This window comes from Laccaria bicolor, genomic scaffold (genome assembly GCF_000143565.1).
Source record: "Laccaria bicolor S238N-H82 LACBIscaffold_54 genomic scaffold, whole genome shotgun sequence".
In the NCBI taxonomy this organism is placed as follows: domain Eukaryota; kingdom Fungi; phylum Basidiomycota; class Agaricomycetes; order Agaricales; family Hydnangiaceae; genus Laccaria; species Laccaria bicolor.
This window is the reverse complement of record NW_001889925.1, coordinates 137414-153253: the sequence shown is the minus strand read 5'-3', so window position 1 is coordinate 153253 and position 15840 is coordinate 137414. Positions and strand designations below refer to the sequence as shown.

The 15840-nt window shown below is 45.6% G+C and overlaps 2 protein-coding genes across 2 annotated transcripts; one reads left to right on the top strand and one right to left on the bottom strand.

The window, feature by feature from the left end:
• Positions 1-9815: 9815 nt before the first annotated feature.
• Positions 9816-10241, bottom strand: LACBIDRAFT_312740 (Ca-transporting ATPase, truncated; the record flags this gene model as incomplete). Its single annotated transcript, XM_001888313.1, has 3 exons — positions 9816-10016; positions 10066-10173; positions 10236-10241. 3 exons carry the CDS (start codon positions 10239-10241, stop codon positions 9816-9818), a joined length of 315 nt encoding a protein of 104 aa, XP_001888348.1.
• Positions 10242-11733: 1492 nt separating this feature from the next.
• LACBIDRAFT_312738 (uncharacterized protein) lies at positions 11734-11968 on the top strand (the record flags this gene model as incomplete). Its single annotated transcript, XM_001888353.1, has 2 exons — positions 11734-11761; positions 11811-11968. The coding sequence occupies 2 exons, from the start codon at positions 11734-11736 to the stop codon at positions 11966-11968; spliced, it is 186 nt and encodes a 61-aa protein (XP_001888388.1).
• Positions 11969-15840: the final 3872 nt, after the last annotated feature.

The following is a 15840-nucleotide window of genomic DNA, read 5'->3' as shown; positions in this document are numbered from 1 at the left end:
TTCCGCTATTTTTCTGGCTATTTTTGGATATATTACCATATTTGGAACTGGACCCTGGACCCTGACAATGTTACCCAACATGATGATCAGCAATGAGCCCTAATTTTTCCTGATTTTATTGCCATTTTACATTTGGAAATGCACCCTGGACCCTGAAAGGTCAGCTGCCACTAAAAATGAAATATTCATTGAAAGCGCCAGGTACACATATGAAAAGTGCAATGAAATCTCCTAGGAATAAGAATGAAATATCCATTGAAAGCGCCAGGCATCCAAATGAGAAGCACAATGAGATATCCTGGGTTTAGCAATGAAATATCCAATGAAAGCACCAGGTATATCTATGAAAAGTGCAATGAAATATCCTAGGAACAAGAATGAAATATCCATTGAAAGCGCCAGGCATTCAGATGAAAAGCAGGGGCTAACAATGAAATATCCAATGAAAGCACCAGATATATATATGAAAACTCCAATGAAATGTCCTGGAGCTAAGAATGAAATATATATTGAAAGCGCCAGGCTTTCATATGAAAAGCAAAATGAGATATCCAGAGATAATGAATGAAATATTGCAGGAAATCGCAATACAATATTAATGAGATCACTTAGGCCATTTAATGAAAAAACCAAATGAAATACACAGGGAACTTAATGAATGAAAATACTAGACAAAATAATGAGTTGTCTCATTGAACCTCTAGGCATTATACACATCGCCTTCCAGGCATGTGTCTGGTTTTTATCATAAGAGTGTATACCACTAGTGGTACCAGGGGCGTTCATTAAGAAGGAAGGAGGTCAGGATCCATGGGGCCCACTGTTCGTCGTTCCTATACCAATCGGGGCTTCTGGCTGAATCGATGGGCAAAATTTGTCCGGAGTCGGAGAAGTCCTCCACGCTCCATCCTGGATCTGGTAGGTTCCTAAAAACTATTGCTGCATCTGGAATCAATGAGGTGTCTGAGTTAAGACCCACCCAGATTGCGTCTCGATCGAATCTGACGGTTGCGGAAGCGATCGGGTTAAGGTGATGAATGGTTAAATCCATGACGATTAAATCAAACGAGACAGTCCTCTGTAAGATCGGTCGTTCTCCCGTATTTCGCTCGTGGACAGTCCCGACGAACGAAGGTGAGGGCAGGAAAGATGGAGGACTAAGCGGATGAAGAGGGTGCCCACTTTTGTATCAACACGTGTCCCTGATCGATGAGATGGATAGAGTGCCTGGCATGTGTTTGTGGGATCGCTTCAGCTGCTTCTAAAAAAAGAAAAAAAATTTAAAAAAATTTGAAAGGAAAACTCAGTGTATAGAAAGGGGAGCATGGAGGGGGCATGAATGATGAATGAAAATGAAAGAGAGTGGGTGCATAGTTCGGAATGGCGGACCTTTCTTCAAAGGTTATTTTTAGCGTGGTATTCTTTTAATAGAGTTGGGGAGTTCTTCAGATCAGCAGCAGTGCTCCAAGTGTCGAACTGTGGGCCGTAGTGCGCCCACCGTATCAGATACTTTAAAGTGGCCTTTTTCCCTACTCTGCGATGACCGACTATTTTTTCGACTTCGAACTCCTCTGACTCTGGCCTTCGCGTGAAAGACTCAGGTAAAGTCGTCCGATCGCTGAGCGTCTGGTCTTCCACGTATTTCTTAAGATGCTGAATGTTGATTACAGGCGAACCGGGATAATTGTCTCCCATCCTGAGTCGATAAACGTTGGGATTGACCTTCTCCATAACTTCAAAGGGGCCGATCCATCGCGGGGTGAGTTTCGCTCCTTCGCCTTTTGACTCTATCCACTCCAAGGAGTGCGGATTCACCAAAACTTTCTCTCCTACCGACAGCTCGAGCGCCTTTCGTCCTTTGTTATGGCTACGGGCTTGGTGATGCTGAGCGTGCGCGATGGCTTGTCTAGCGCTGTCTCTAATCATTTGAAGTTTTGCTAACCACTCTTCAGAGTTTGATCGCTTAATCTCGCTCCTTTCAGTCTCTTTAGATAGCAGGAAGTCCATCGGAGTACGAGGTTCGAACCCGAACATCAAGAAATTCGGGGTCGTCCCCGTCGAGCTATGAACGCTGGCATTATATGCCCATTCCAGGAGAGGTAACCACAAAGCCCATGACTCTTTATTGTTCGACACGAATGCCCTCAACATTACTTCCAAGAAACGATTGACAATTTCGGTCTGACCGTCATGTTGGGGATGATGGGAAGATGACAGTGACATCTTGGTGCGTAAAAACTTTGCTACTCCTTTCCAGAAGTCTGAAGTCCATCTAGGGTCTCTGTCGCATATGATACTTTCTGGGAGCCCGAAACGACAAACGATTTTCTTGACGAATAGCGCGCCGAACCCCTCAGCGTCTAACCCCATAGTGGTTGGTGTAAATGTACCGTGCTTCGTCAATCGGTCTACCGTGACGTGGATCGCGTTGTAACCCTCCGACCAGGGGAGGTTCACTATGAAGTCCATTGCTACCGACTGATACGGTCTGCTTGGGATGGGATTAGGTATCAGGTACCCGTACTTGTTGAAGTTAGTGGCTTTAATTTTCTGACACACGTCGCAGCTCTGAACGAACTTGAGGAGGTCAGCTTTCATTCTCTTCCAATAGAACTTCTCGCTTAGTTTCCTCCAAAGTTTCTCTGGTCCTTGGTGGGCACCCTTGAATGCTTGTTCGTGGGCTTCTTCTAGGATTAACCTTCTTAGGTGTGACGGCACGCACAGCCTCAGTTGATAGTCGGCGTCTCTGAAAAACATCAACCCCTCCTCGTTTCTGAAGAATCTGTGCCCAGGCGTCCATTGATCTACCACTGTCTTAGGGTCCTTCCAGATGCTCGCGAAATGCGGGTCTTTCGAGTAACTGTCTACCCAGACTCGAAGCGTTTCTTCTTCCAGGTGGACTAGTAGATTTGGAGGCGGATTCGTGGCTTTCCAATATTCGTGTGTTTGTCCTTCTCCCGGATCCATCGTGGGTATTGGTGTGACTGTTTCATTCGTGGGTAAGACCTCTTTCTTACGTTTCGAGCTGCGGGTATTGAGCTGCGCCTCCTTGACCTCCTCCAAACAGTCCGCAATACTGAAGGCCATAAAGGCTGCTTTTCCCATGGAAGGATTCGTGCTAAAGTCGATATGTACTGGGCTCATCTCCAGCGTGACTGCATCATCTTTCACTGGAGAATCTTGGGGCGGTGGAGCGCGATACAATCGGGAGAGTGGGTCAACGTTGGAATGTTTTCTGCCTGGACGATGGAAGATGGACAAGTGAGGTGCATAAGCTGAAAACACCGTTCCCCAGGCGGCCAGTCTTCGATTTGAATTTTCGTAAGTTTTAGCCCACTGAAGGGCTGCATGGTCTGTGACTAATGTGATTTTTTCGCCTTCGATGAAAGGTTGGAATTTAACCAATCCCTCTTTGGCTCCTAAGGCCTCGCGCTCGGTTGTCGAGTAACGCGTCTCAGCAGACTTGAAGGTGCGGGACCAGTATGCAATCACCCTTTCAATGTAGACGATTGTGTCTTCGAAGGTCTCCGCCCAATCTTCCGCCACAAGATTATCGTCGAAAGAGGACACTAGTTGGACGACTAATCTTGGAGGCTTCTTCCCTACTTCTTTCGCTTTCTTTAGTTGGTCGTACAATCTTGTCCCTTGTAAGTCTCTTATTTTAATGGGTTGTACTTGCTGCAGCGCGCATCCTAATGCCTCATCCGATGCATCTGTGTACAGACGATAGGGTGAACCTTCTATAGGGTGCCCTAGAACTGGGGATTCTTGAAGAGCACTCTTAATCAAGTTGAACGCATTCTCGCACTCCGCGGTCCAATTCCATTTGGCTCCTTTCCTCAACAGTTGAAATAGCGGATAGCACCTATCTGCATAGTACGGGATGAAAGCCGAGAAGTATACCGCCATACCTAAGAAGGTTTGCAGTTGCGACAGTTTCGAAGGTTGATTGAGTTCCAAGATGGCGCGAACCTTTTCAGTGTGCGTGGATAAACCTAGTCGCGACACTTTGTGTCCCAATAGAAGAATTGAAGAATAAAAAAGATGGCACTTGATAGGGGATAAGGTGATGCCAGCTTTTTCTATAGCTTCGAGGACTTGGTCCAAATGGTCGATGTGATCTTCGTAGGTCTTGGAATAAATCACTATATCATCAATGTAAACTAGGCAAAAGATCCATAAGTACGGGGTGAGAATTCCCTGCATGACTCTCTGGAAAATAGAGGGTCTGTTTCTCAACCCGAAAGGCATTCGTTTAAATTGAAAGAGCCCCCGATGAGTCCTAAAGGCTGTTTTTTCAACGTCGTCTGTGTCCATTTCTAGTTGTGTAAAACCTGACAGCGCGTCTAACGACGATAAAACCTGTGCCCCGGACAAGGAGGACAAAATTTCTGATTGACGGGGGATCGGAAATTCATCAGGAATTGTAGCGGCATTCAATTTCCTGTAGTCTACGCAGAACCGTGGTTTGCCGTTTTGGTAAGCAATGACAATGGGAGCACTCCATGGACTTTTTGACGGTTCTATAACGTCTTGTTCGAACCACTTCTCCAACTGTTCGTCCATAACCGCCCTCTTCGCTGGTGATGCCCCATACATTGGAATGGCTATTGGGACTTGCCCATCCACCGTCCTGATGTGGACCTTGCTTGGGTGATGACCTAAGCGACCGTCAAATCCAAACGCCTTCTTGCGTTTTTCCAACATCTCCCAAGCTCGTTCTTGCAAATGTTCTGGGAGAGATCCTACGTCTAGGAATTCCCGCATCCTGTGCAAGGGGTACTCCGTTGAGTCGGGAAGTTCAGCCGTCTTCGGACCATAGGATTCAGGTTCGTCTGTCTCCTTGACACCTTGCTCATTGTCGGGCGCTGATTGCTCGGATTGTTCTTCAGGCTTTCCTTGCGTGGGCGAGTCTGTGTTGCTATCGTTTGAGGAGATCGCTATGATTGTTGCTAACGCTTCCGCCATTTTGACTAACTTGTCTCGCTCTTCTGTCGTCTGTGGGGCATCAAAGTATCCCTGTGGGTCCGTCAAATATCCTACTACGTCCCCTTTCCTGATCATTTTAGGGTGAGGTGACGGATTCGAGACTGGGACCCAAGGATTCGCTGCTGAAATTAGCACGTTAGGTATGACGAATGTTGAATCGTCGGCGGCGGCTAGGACATTCTTCTCTACCAGCCATGTCTTATCCTCCTCGAAGTGACCATCCACCTTAATCCGACGGCATTCGTCGGGACGAAGGCGATAATCCTCAGCCGCTCGAATGGTTCTTTTCTCGACGCCGAAGCTTTTGGTTCTCCTCGCTTTCTTCGCTTTATTGCGTTTGTGTAGCTTCGCTTTGATGAAGCTAGCAGCCGTGCAAGCGCTTTGGCGCATTCGCTCGAAGTCCCTTGTCCTATTGACCCCTCGAGCTGAAACTGAATAAGGTACTCCTGCGAAGTTAACAACCGAGCAGAAGTCTATCTTGTGAGCAACGATAAGCTCGTAGTTCAGGTGATAATCCTCTCCCAATAGGATAGGAACTGTCATATTTGGAACCACATACGCCTCCGCTTCCGTTTCGAGAAGCACCCCTCCCGCGGACTGAAAGAATATCGGAATACGCACGTAGCCTTGAAGAGTAGCGTCCTTGTCGGTAAGCTGCCACAAGTTCATTTTTAATCCATTCTGACAGGTAGGTCGATCCTGCAGGCTTTCCAGATATTCTTGCGAGATCAAAGTGACATCTGCACAAGAATCCAGCCTGATGTCGATAGGCTTGTTTCTAGTCGAACCGACCCATCCCTGAGCGGCCACTACCGACAATCCTACCGCTGAAGCGCCTGCTGGGGCGAAACGTCTCTTTTTCAATTTGACTCTGATATCTGGAATGGGAGGTCCTGGTAGTTCCGAAGGTACGGGAGGCGTTTCAGCTTCTTCATGAGAGGAAGGAGATCTAAAGTTCGGTTCTACCCTTTCCTCTTCCTTATTTGTCTGGGATGCGAAAGTTTCTTTCGTTGGTACTGTTTCTTCCATGAGGAAATCCGAGGACTTTGGTTTGGCTTGATAGGCCAACCAATCCTCGTCGTCTACTTCTTCTATGGTCGTACGTGGTGTTCTTTCTGAGATCCCTTCCCTGGACTTACTCGTTTCTCCCTCAGTTACCTGTGAAAAAGACGATGCCGACTTAAAACCCTGCTGGGTGAAACTTTCTTCCAGTAGAGGTTGGTTAACTACGTCTCCCGCTATTCTCTCATTGAGGAGAACCGAATACGCAGTCGCATAGGCTTTTTCGGATTCGTCTTCGGACCAGAGTTGCGCTACGTTAGCCGTTCGCTTCGCTCTCTCAAGGCAAGTGTCATGGTCCGGACATTCCTTGTCCCAGTGGTTCTCACTCCCACAACATTTGCAGGGCGATGGGGGTAACTTACCCATCTTCGTAGTGACATGATCATTCTTAGGAAAGGGATACCCTCCCACTGGTGGAGCGCGTTGACGTCTCTTCAAGACTTGGTACGCTTCGCGTAGGATATGTTGGTTTCCTTCGCCCGTGGAAGAAGGAATTGTAACAGAGGGGAAGATTGCTTCCTCCGTGCTTTGACCAGTATTAGGGTACTCTGCTAAGTTAGCGCGGCGTTGGTAGGGTTGATAGGAACTTGTAGCGGAAAAATTTTTCTCCTTATCTTTATCCGGGATGAGACCCATCTGTCTCAGCTGGCTGACGATATTGTTGATCGATGGGGCTTGACCCCCTTTTGAAACGCGGAACGCTTCCAACAGCGCTTCCTCATGTTCAGTCACTCGAGAGTAGAGTTCGCTCGAATCCTTGATGCTGCTTATGAGTAGAATGGGTCCCCAGCTTATTGGGGCTTTCCTCATGATGTAGAAGACCTCTAGGGGCCCTCCACTGATGGATAAAAGCATACGCGTATAAACTATACGTCTGACAATGAATTCCGATGGGCTCTCTCTTTCGTGATTTCTTTCCCGGAAATGCTGGGAATTGTAATAATTGTTCATTTTGAGCTGCCAACGGTGACCTAAGTATCCGTCTTTGATGCCTTTTAGGAACTTGAGATAATGCGAGCGCATGTAAGTTTGGTAGTTCAGAGGTAATGTAATGAACCACGATTTAACTGGTGATTTGTCCTTCAACCGGAACCATAACCAGTAACCTAGGGCCTCCAGAATCCAGCCTCCCAAATGAGCTAACTGTTGGACTTCCCAGAAATAATCTATGGCTGTCCAATGATTTCCATCCCATTCTGGTAATTGTTCGACTTTCAGTTCTGTCTTGATAGACACGGGTATGTTTCCATATGGGGCTGGCGGTCCTGTTTGATTTCCCGGGTATGGAGGTCCACCACCACCGCCTCCTCCTCCTGGGTCACCCCCAGCTCCTCCATGATAAGGAGTTCCGCCAGGAGGTGAGACGTTGGAGTTGCCGGGCAGCGGCCAATGGGGAGGAAATCCATTTCCTCCTCCGCCCCCTCCACCTCCGCCACCTCCTCCCGGAGGATCGTTGTTTGGTGGAGGTCCTCCCTCGGATGACGAGGGATCATTAGGGCGAATGGGTGGTGAATCGTTCTTCGAAGACATCAACGCTAGACGCGGTTGATTGACATTCGACGTCTTGCCTTTGACATTGTCCGAGAATTGGGTTGTAGAGGGCGTGGCGAGCCCCACAGTAACGTCCGTCGTAGGCGCTACCCCTGGTGTAGAGAAATAAGCCGTTTGGTCAGGGCTGTTGGAAACGTTAAAGAACCTAACGCTGCCTTTGAATGGCGTCTGAAAGCCAAAGGAAGGCTCAAGCCCTTGGTTGTTATCCCTTCCCCGTTCCATGCTCGAAGATCTTTCGTCCCAAGGGGATGCTTCGCCCCATTCCGCCTTCTTTTTGCCCTCCTTGACCGACTGGTGCGGAGTACCGGGTTCTAAGGAAGTGAAGGATGAGAGAGCTTGCAATTGAGACTGCGGTTCGGTGGACAGAGGAAGCGTAGGGTGGATTACATCCCAGCTGAGCCCTTGCTCAACTGCTGTTTTCGCCGCAGAAGTGAGATGACCTTGGTGGTGCGGTATCTTCTACAACATGAATCTCATGCGGCTATCCACGCCGTCGAGTCTGTCGAATTCGTCGTAAAGATCAGGGACTGTCGATATTGGCGATAGCAGAGCATCGGCGTCCTGATATTGAGCTTCATACTTAGCAACGGTTTGTTGAGCTGTCAAGAGGCGCTTGAAGAGAATCGCGTGCGCAACTTCTAGCTGAGATCGGCTCTCACAGCCTTGTAGGGCGGTTGTCATTGTGTCTTGAGGGTCAATGCGAAACGCGTTATCCCGCTCTTCTATCAGGTTCGCCATTCTATCGAGAAAGGTTTGTAGCTCAGTGACCACCCGGAGCATTCGACGTAATCGGGTTTCGCCCACCGCAATCATAGTATAGGGGTCGTCATGATCTTTCTTGCGAACGATATCGCTAGGCTTCAAGGTAGGTTGCTGAAGGATCCAAGAAACTTCAGCTGCGGTGGAAAAGTTACCGCCTTGCTCACGGTTGTATTCGATTATGAGGCTATACATCGGTGAGAGGGCGTATCCCCTCTCCATTCCTCGACGCAAGGTTGCCGTATTGTCCATAGATTCCTCGTCGGCGGGCAATGGGGTGGCAGAGGTCGGTTGTGGTAACTCGTCTGGCTTCGTCGTGGAAGGGGAAGGATTCTTTGAAGACATCCTTGGCGCAGGGGAGTGAGATGATACCTTCGGTCTCGGTATTAGTGATGACTGATGCGGAGGTTGTTCTCGCGTCGGGAGGGTCGTTTTGTTTTTAGTCGACGTGGAAGACATAGTCTGAGAAAAAGTCGTTCTCCTCCAGGGCGAATCAGATGGGACAGGAGCAGGAGTTTCTGAGGCAGCAATCGTAGTCGAGTCAGCCTTATTGAGAGCTTTGACAGCTCCGGATGGCGCTGAAGAAAAAGAAGGTCTAGTTGAAGAGAAAGCGGGCTTGCCCCCCCCTAGAGACCACCGGGGGAGTCGATTTCGTAGAGCGATAGTGTGACAGGGTGTCGGCTTTTAGTGTATGTTCGAAGAGATGAGATAGTCGTAACTGATCAGAAGGATGAGGTTGAGTTGTCGGCCAGATGGATCAACCGATCCCACAGTGTCCACCTTTGTGGAACGCTACTCGATGCTAGTGTCACTCGGGTAGCGGGACGGCTGTTGGAGCACCTAGCGGACAACGCGAACAGAGGTGTGACGACCCACGAAGTAGGTCTCTCAGTTGACGGATCAGACGCTCAGAGTCATGGAACGTGACTGTTCACAGTACCCGTACTCCGATCTCCACGGACAGTCCCGGTGGAGAGTGCTCTGATCGTAGAATGCGGAACGTCCCCTTACTCGTATCGCCTACTGCTTGGATGAAAGCCGTTAGTAGGGCTTTTGGAGCCAAGTAGGGCAGACGATATGGTAGTAAAAGAGATAGATTGCCTCATGGGCTACATGAGGTATATGTACAGTGATGGACGGAGAGGAGGAAGATGAGGCATGGTTGTACATTTAAGTGCAGCAGTCAAGCACTTCCTCGACTGCTCCTTTGGTGACCAACAAACCCTTCTCGTCGATTCCCGCTTGGAGGTGAAAGACGAAAACTGAGAGCAGGCGACATGTAGAATCAAAAGGAACTTCAGCCAATTTGTTCCACTCCTCGATTTTTGACATTATTTTCAGCTTCACTACTGCCATCCTCAGCAGGCTTGAAAGGTACGTTTTTGAAATTTGAAGAAGTCGATGATGGCGCGATTGATGGGCCTCATGGTTCCAGTTTGCAATGCAGGGTTCAGTTAGGCTAGCTTAATGGGCAGATCTGAAGGCTCCCCAGAACCGGGAGTCGAGCCAGATACTCGGACAAGGTCGATTGTCAGAGTGCCCGTCTTATCTGAGCAGAGGATATTGACAGCACCAAGGCTTTGAATCGCCTCAAAAACTTTGACAATCACTTTTTTACGTGCCACTCGCACAGCCGAGTGTGCAAAATTGGCGGCCTACGATGTCAACTCAATATGGTGCATAGACCAAGTGGGGTGAACTCACCACAACCTTGGGAAGCATTTCAGGTGTGATACCAACCACAACAGATATGGCAAAGAAGCCAGTGCCCTTCCAGCCCTTACCTGCTTGAATTACAGGTACCACTGTGACCTATCATTTAACCATCCTCATTAGTTCCGAAAGTTCATCATAAGGAAAGATGGGAAACTTACTGCCATGAAAAGCCAATAAGAGATAGCTGACCCTCCTAACACCAACCTGCATAATGTTGGGGGGAAGTAGAGGTTCGACACGTATCCAATGAACACATGCATCAGCACAAGTGGTCGAGAATAAAGTGGGAAGGTAGAGTGAAGGTAGAGTTTATGCACCTGAATTGAAATTTGAGGGATGGGTGGAGAAATAAGTGGAGTATTGTCGGTTGGTGGAGTACTGACTGTAGAGTCTCCTTGAGGATGGACACCGACGATGGGGACTGTAGGGCGAAGAGGATGGAAATAGGGGGAGACGGAAAAGCTTTCTCTGGGTCGGGCGGGTCTTGGGTCAATTCCGGCGGGTGTTCCCTCTCATAGTTCATTAGCAGGCTCGAGATATTCATGCGCTGAGGAAAGCACGATAAAATAGCGTAGTCTGAGGGCGGAGCGCCAGAAAGATTGGCAACAGATCGGGAGTCGGGCCCAAAAACCACGTGAAAGGCGTGACATGTCACAATATCTTCTCCATATCCTCAGCCTTGCATCTTCGGAAGAAATTTTTATTATATTCACAATCTAAGCCATAGTTAGATGCTGATGTTATTGAAGAAGAAATTTTGAATTTCTTCTTAATTTCCTTGCTGATATTATCCCTGAACAATTTATTATTTTATCTCTGATTTATTCTCAATATCTTCTGTGAATAAATAGGCCAATGCCCCCAGTGCAACGACGACCTTTGAAAATAAATGAGAAAGTGTCAAAGAAGAAGGAGAGCAAGTAAGACCTTGGAAATCATTGAGGAATCGACGAACACGCTTGTGAAACTTCAGACGCTTGTCATCAGGGAGGCTGACAAGCTTTCGTGGAATGTCCCAGCGAAAACCAATAAAAGTGGTAACAAAAAGAAAGTGATCATCACCTTTCTCATCATGCCAGGGGATGCCCAAGGGAGCGATATGGCATAGCATTTCGCTGCAGTCGTAATCATACGAGAAGTAGGGACTGTCATGGATATACCCGGGTATTAACCGTACCCGATCCATGGATTTTCCCACCCACGGATCAGATAAGGCACAGTACGGATATATCCGTGGGTAAACAGCCTGGGTGACCAAGTAGCTATATAAATGAGTGTATCTCGTTCATTTCCTGTCCGTTCTTTATGAAAAAAATTGTGTTAGAAAGCGAAAATTCAGGAGAATTCATATTAAAACAAAAGTCATTCATATATTATTTAAATTGAGTATATTGAAACTAAAGTTATTTATATATCATCATCTGAGGTCTTTCTCCTTGTATAATGCTGCTGTAACTGAGCCTTGATCACAGAGAGTGTTGGGGGTGTGTATTAGCATGCCTTGGCCATCTTGAGAGTATTTATTTTCAGTTTCAGAGAAATGCTTTTGAGAACAATTGATATTTAGGTTGGGTAGCAACAGAAACAATGAAGGAAATGGGAGGTTATATGATGTACAGGCACAATGCATCACATTCCTGACTGCAACTTTCATGAATGGGTTCTGATTTCTGCTCAGCCCCAGGTAAGCAGCATTATTCACATTTATTTTCCTTTACTTTCAATTGATGCAGCTACTTCTGTGGATGCAGAGTGGGCATTCTCCACTGGTCACAATCAGATCAATTTCACCCAGCACAATATCAACTTTCAAACATTCAGAGCAGAAATGGCTCTTAGATTCTTGATTAAATTCTCCTTCTACCCAGCTTCAATAAAGTTACACAAATGATTGAAAAAAGATGGACAATGATTTCTTTTCCTCTTAAATAGGTTTTTGTAACACATTGTGTCACCAAAATTGTTCTTTCAATACCTCTGGGTTCATCAAGGTAAATTTGAATGTTCTCCTGTTTTTTTATTGGGGCATATTGTGATTGCTTTCACTAAAAATTGAATTCATTAACAGGATTTCAAAGATTTCTGGTGACAAGCTTGGGTGACAGCTGGGAACAAAGCCCAGGTCACAATTTGGACCCCTTCCACAAGCAGCAGGGGCCAGGAAGTTGTTGTGATAGCATTCTGTCGTGGTGGAAGGGAGTTGGGGGTACAAATAACACTCTTATCTATTCCAGGCATGTATGCTCAAAATATCTCAAGAAGGTCTAAAAATATCTAATTTACCCACGGATACCTGTGGATAGTTCGGGTACTTACCCGAATCCATCAGTTGAGTCCAAATATGGGTGGATTTCAGGTTCACCCGGGCTTTAGCTATCTGTGACAGTCCCTAATGAGAAGTCTCCATCATGGAAAGTGCCCGTAGATGAAGGGGTACGAAAGACTTTTAAATCGTCTTCGTATTTTGGGAAGGGAAGACGCCCTCTGCCTTCCAAATGTCGATGATGGCATTAGTGATCATGCCAGCGTTACTGCTAGCACAAGTGGTGCCAAAAGGATGCATGTGGTCAATAAAGAATTGACCAGCAATGCCTTGGACAATGAGCCAGGGCTTGTGGGAAGGTAATACAGGGCAGGTGCGATGGAAGTTTTTAATGACCAATGTGCAAGCCTGAGTCCCAGGAGGAGTGAGTGCAATCTATGTGTAAGTGTAAGCGTCGGTGATGTGGAAAGGTAGATAGCGATGATAGGAGTGATGGAAAAGGGCAAGTACCATGAGGTACACCACAGTGGACAAGACGCTGCAGAGAGAAGAGCATCATGAGATGCTCATAAAGAGGAAACACAAGCAGTGTTTTCATGCATGAGCTTGCGCGAAGAATACATTATGAGATGTCCAAGTAGAGGCACTAGGGTGCCCTACACACAAGTGTGCGCAAGAAAGAAATGGGCAGGAGCCCAAGATAACACACAAGGAGTGCCAATATCTCAATCTGCATATGGCAGGCAAGAAGAAAACATCCCCCTGCACGAAACGCAAAAGGGATATATAAGGAGGAAGTAGAAAATGGGGGGAAAGAGACTGAGAAAGGGAAGACTCACGATTTCAGCCACTTTTGATGCCAAATCAAATCGTGTTGGGAAATCCTCTTTGCGGATATGTGATGGGTGGTATACACTTTTATGATAAAAACCAGACATATGCCTGGAGGGCAATGTGTATAATGCCTAGAGGTTCAATGAGATCGCATATCTCATTGTTCTAGGATATCTCATTGGGATTTTTACATGGATACCTGGCGCTTTCAATATATATTTCATTCTCAACCCCAGGATATTTCATTGCGAGTTTCATATGAAAGCCTGGCGCTTTCAATATATATTTCATTCATTATCTCTGGATATCTCATTGTGCTTTTCATTTGAAAGCCTGGCACTTTCAATATATATTTCATTCTCAACCCCAGGATATTTCATTGCAATTTTCATATAGATACCTGGTGCTTTCAATATATATTTCATTCTCAACCCCAGGATATTTCATTGCAATTTTCATATGGATACCTGGCGCTTTCATTGGATATTTCATTGTTAGCCCCAGGATATTTCATTGTGCTTTTCATCTGAATGCCTGGTGCTTTCAATGGATATTTCATTCTTGTTCCTAGGAGATTTCATTGCACTTTTCATATGTGTACCTGGCGCTTTCAATGAATATTTCATTTTTAGCAGAAAAATTGAATATATATAAAATTGGTGTACAGAACATCAGGCACTGCCTTCAGGGTCCACTTCAGGGTCCATCCTAAAAGGGAAATATCACCTGATTTGACTAGTGTTTAAAGGTTCAGTTCAGTCCGGTTTTTTGCCCCGAAAACGCGCAACCGTGGACCGCAACCGGTCCAGGACCGACCCAGATATTGAGGGAACCGAACCGAACCACCTAGGACCGGTCTTTTGCGGTCCATGATACCGGTTCAGACCGATCCAGACCGGTTTTTTTGCGTATAATTTATTGTACCAATATAAACCATTTGTATCTCAACCATTATTACTCTGAAAAATAAACGGGTTATATAAAATAGTAAAGCATATAAATACCCATCATTCTACCAATTTTCAAGAGATTTAATGAAGATTTGACATAGCTATGACTGAAACCGAATTACATCTCCTAGAGACTCGGGTAAAATATGGATTTGGTTATATCTTTCTCAATTCTTAACCGTTTTTGATGAAACAAAAACCCAATAAAAGGCAATAAACGTGGTTACAAGGTTATGTAACGCACGTGACCGTTTAACCGGTTGCAACCGATTAAAACCGGTCTTTGAACGGTTTTAAAAGATTTTCGAAATGAGGCAACCGGCAACCGGACCAACCCCAAATTGGGGCAACTGCAACCGAAAAAAAGACCGGACCATGGTCCGGTTCAGTTCAGTCCACCGGTTTTTTGCGGTCCTATGGACTGAACCTTTAAACACTAGATTTGACCAAAAACTGAAAAAAAACCAAGAGGAGAATGATTTTACCTATCAGGGTCCATGTAATGGGATGTTGGGATGATGGTCACATGACCAATTACCAAAAATGGTCAAAAAACAAAAGTTGTAGCCCTACACTGTAGCTTCCTAAATCTGTTTAAATTATGTTCTGAAGTGCTCCCATTGTGGAGATATGAGGTAAAGGAATCCCAAAAGTGTCGTGTTTTTTTTTGTTTTTTGCATTTTTCTCTATGAAAACAAAACCAAACAATATGATTTCAGTATATTTAGAAATCTAAAAGAAAGAGCTACAATTATTGTATCATGGGAAAAATGACCAAAAAAGGAAGGTGCATGCCCTAGAAAAGGAATTGTCAGATATAGATTACCAAGTTTACTGATAGACTACAAAAAAGTCGGACTCAGACTACAAAGTTTACTGATAGACTACAAAAGACTACAAAAGTCAGACATAGACTACAAAATTAGGGTTAGGGCTAACAGGTTATCCAAAGTCAACCTAGCCCATCCATCCCATACATTGATGGGGAAATGGCTGGGGAATATACAAATACATTGCAGGGACCCTATTCCATGTCTAGTTTGAGGAATCATATGCAAAAGAGAGCATCGCAGCCATTAGAAAAGGGTGTCCTGTCCACTCTTTTAGACTACAAAAGTTTGTAGTGTCTGCTTTTTTAGACTACAAAAGCTTGTAGTGTCCGCTTTTTCATTAGAAAAGTTTATAGTGTCTGCTTTTTAGACTACAAAAGTTTGTAGTGTCTGCTTTTTTAGACTACAAAAGCTTGTAGTGTCCGCTTTTTCATTAGAAAAGTTTATAGTGTCTGCTTTTTAGACTACAAAAGTTTGTAGTGTCCGCTTTTATAGACTATTTTTTAGACTACAAAAGTTTGTAGTGTCCGCTTTTTAGACCACAAATGTTTGTAGTGTCCGCTTTTTGAGACTACAAAAGTTTGTAGTTAACATGTAGGTTATGGTGTCCTTGGCCTGTCTGGGTTATGGGGATGAGGTTGATGATCTTACATATTGCCAGTGCTTCAGCATTAGTTTTTGACATCATGCACAAGTTGTCTTTCACATTAGGAAAGGCTATTCTAAAGCCTTTCATATTGATACCTACTGTCCTATCTCAAAACATAACTATAAGTTCATGTGGGGATATGGCTGAAGGATTGCTATTGCCACATCATCAGTTTTTCATGTCATGCCCAAGTTTGCTTTCACACTGTCTGCTTTCACATTGATAGCTACTGGCCTG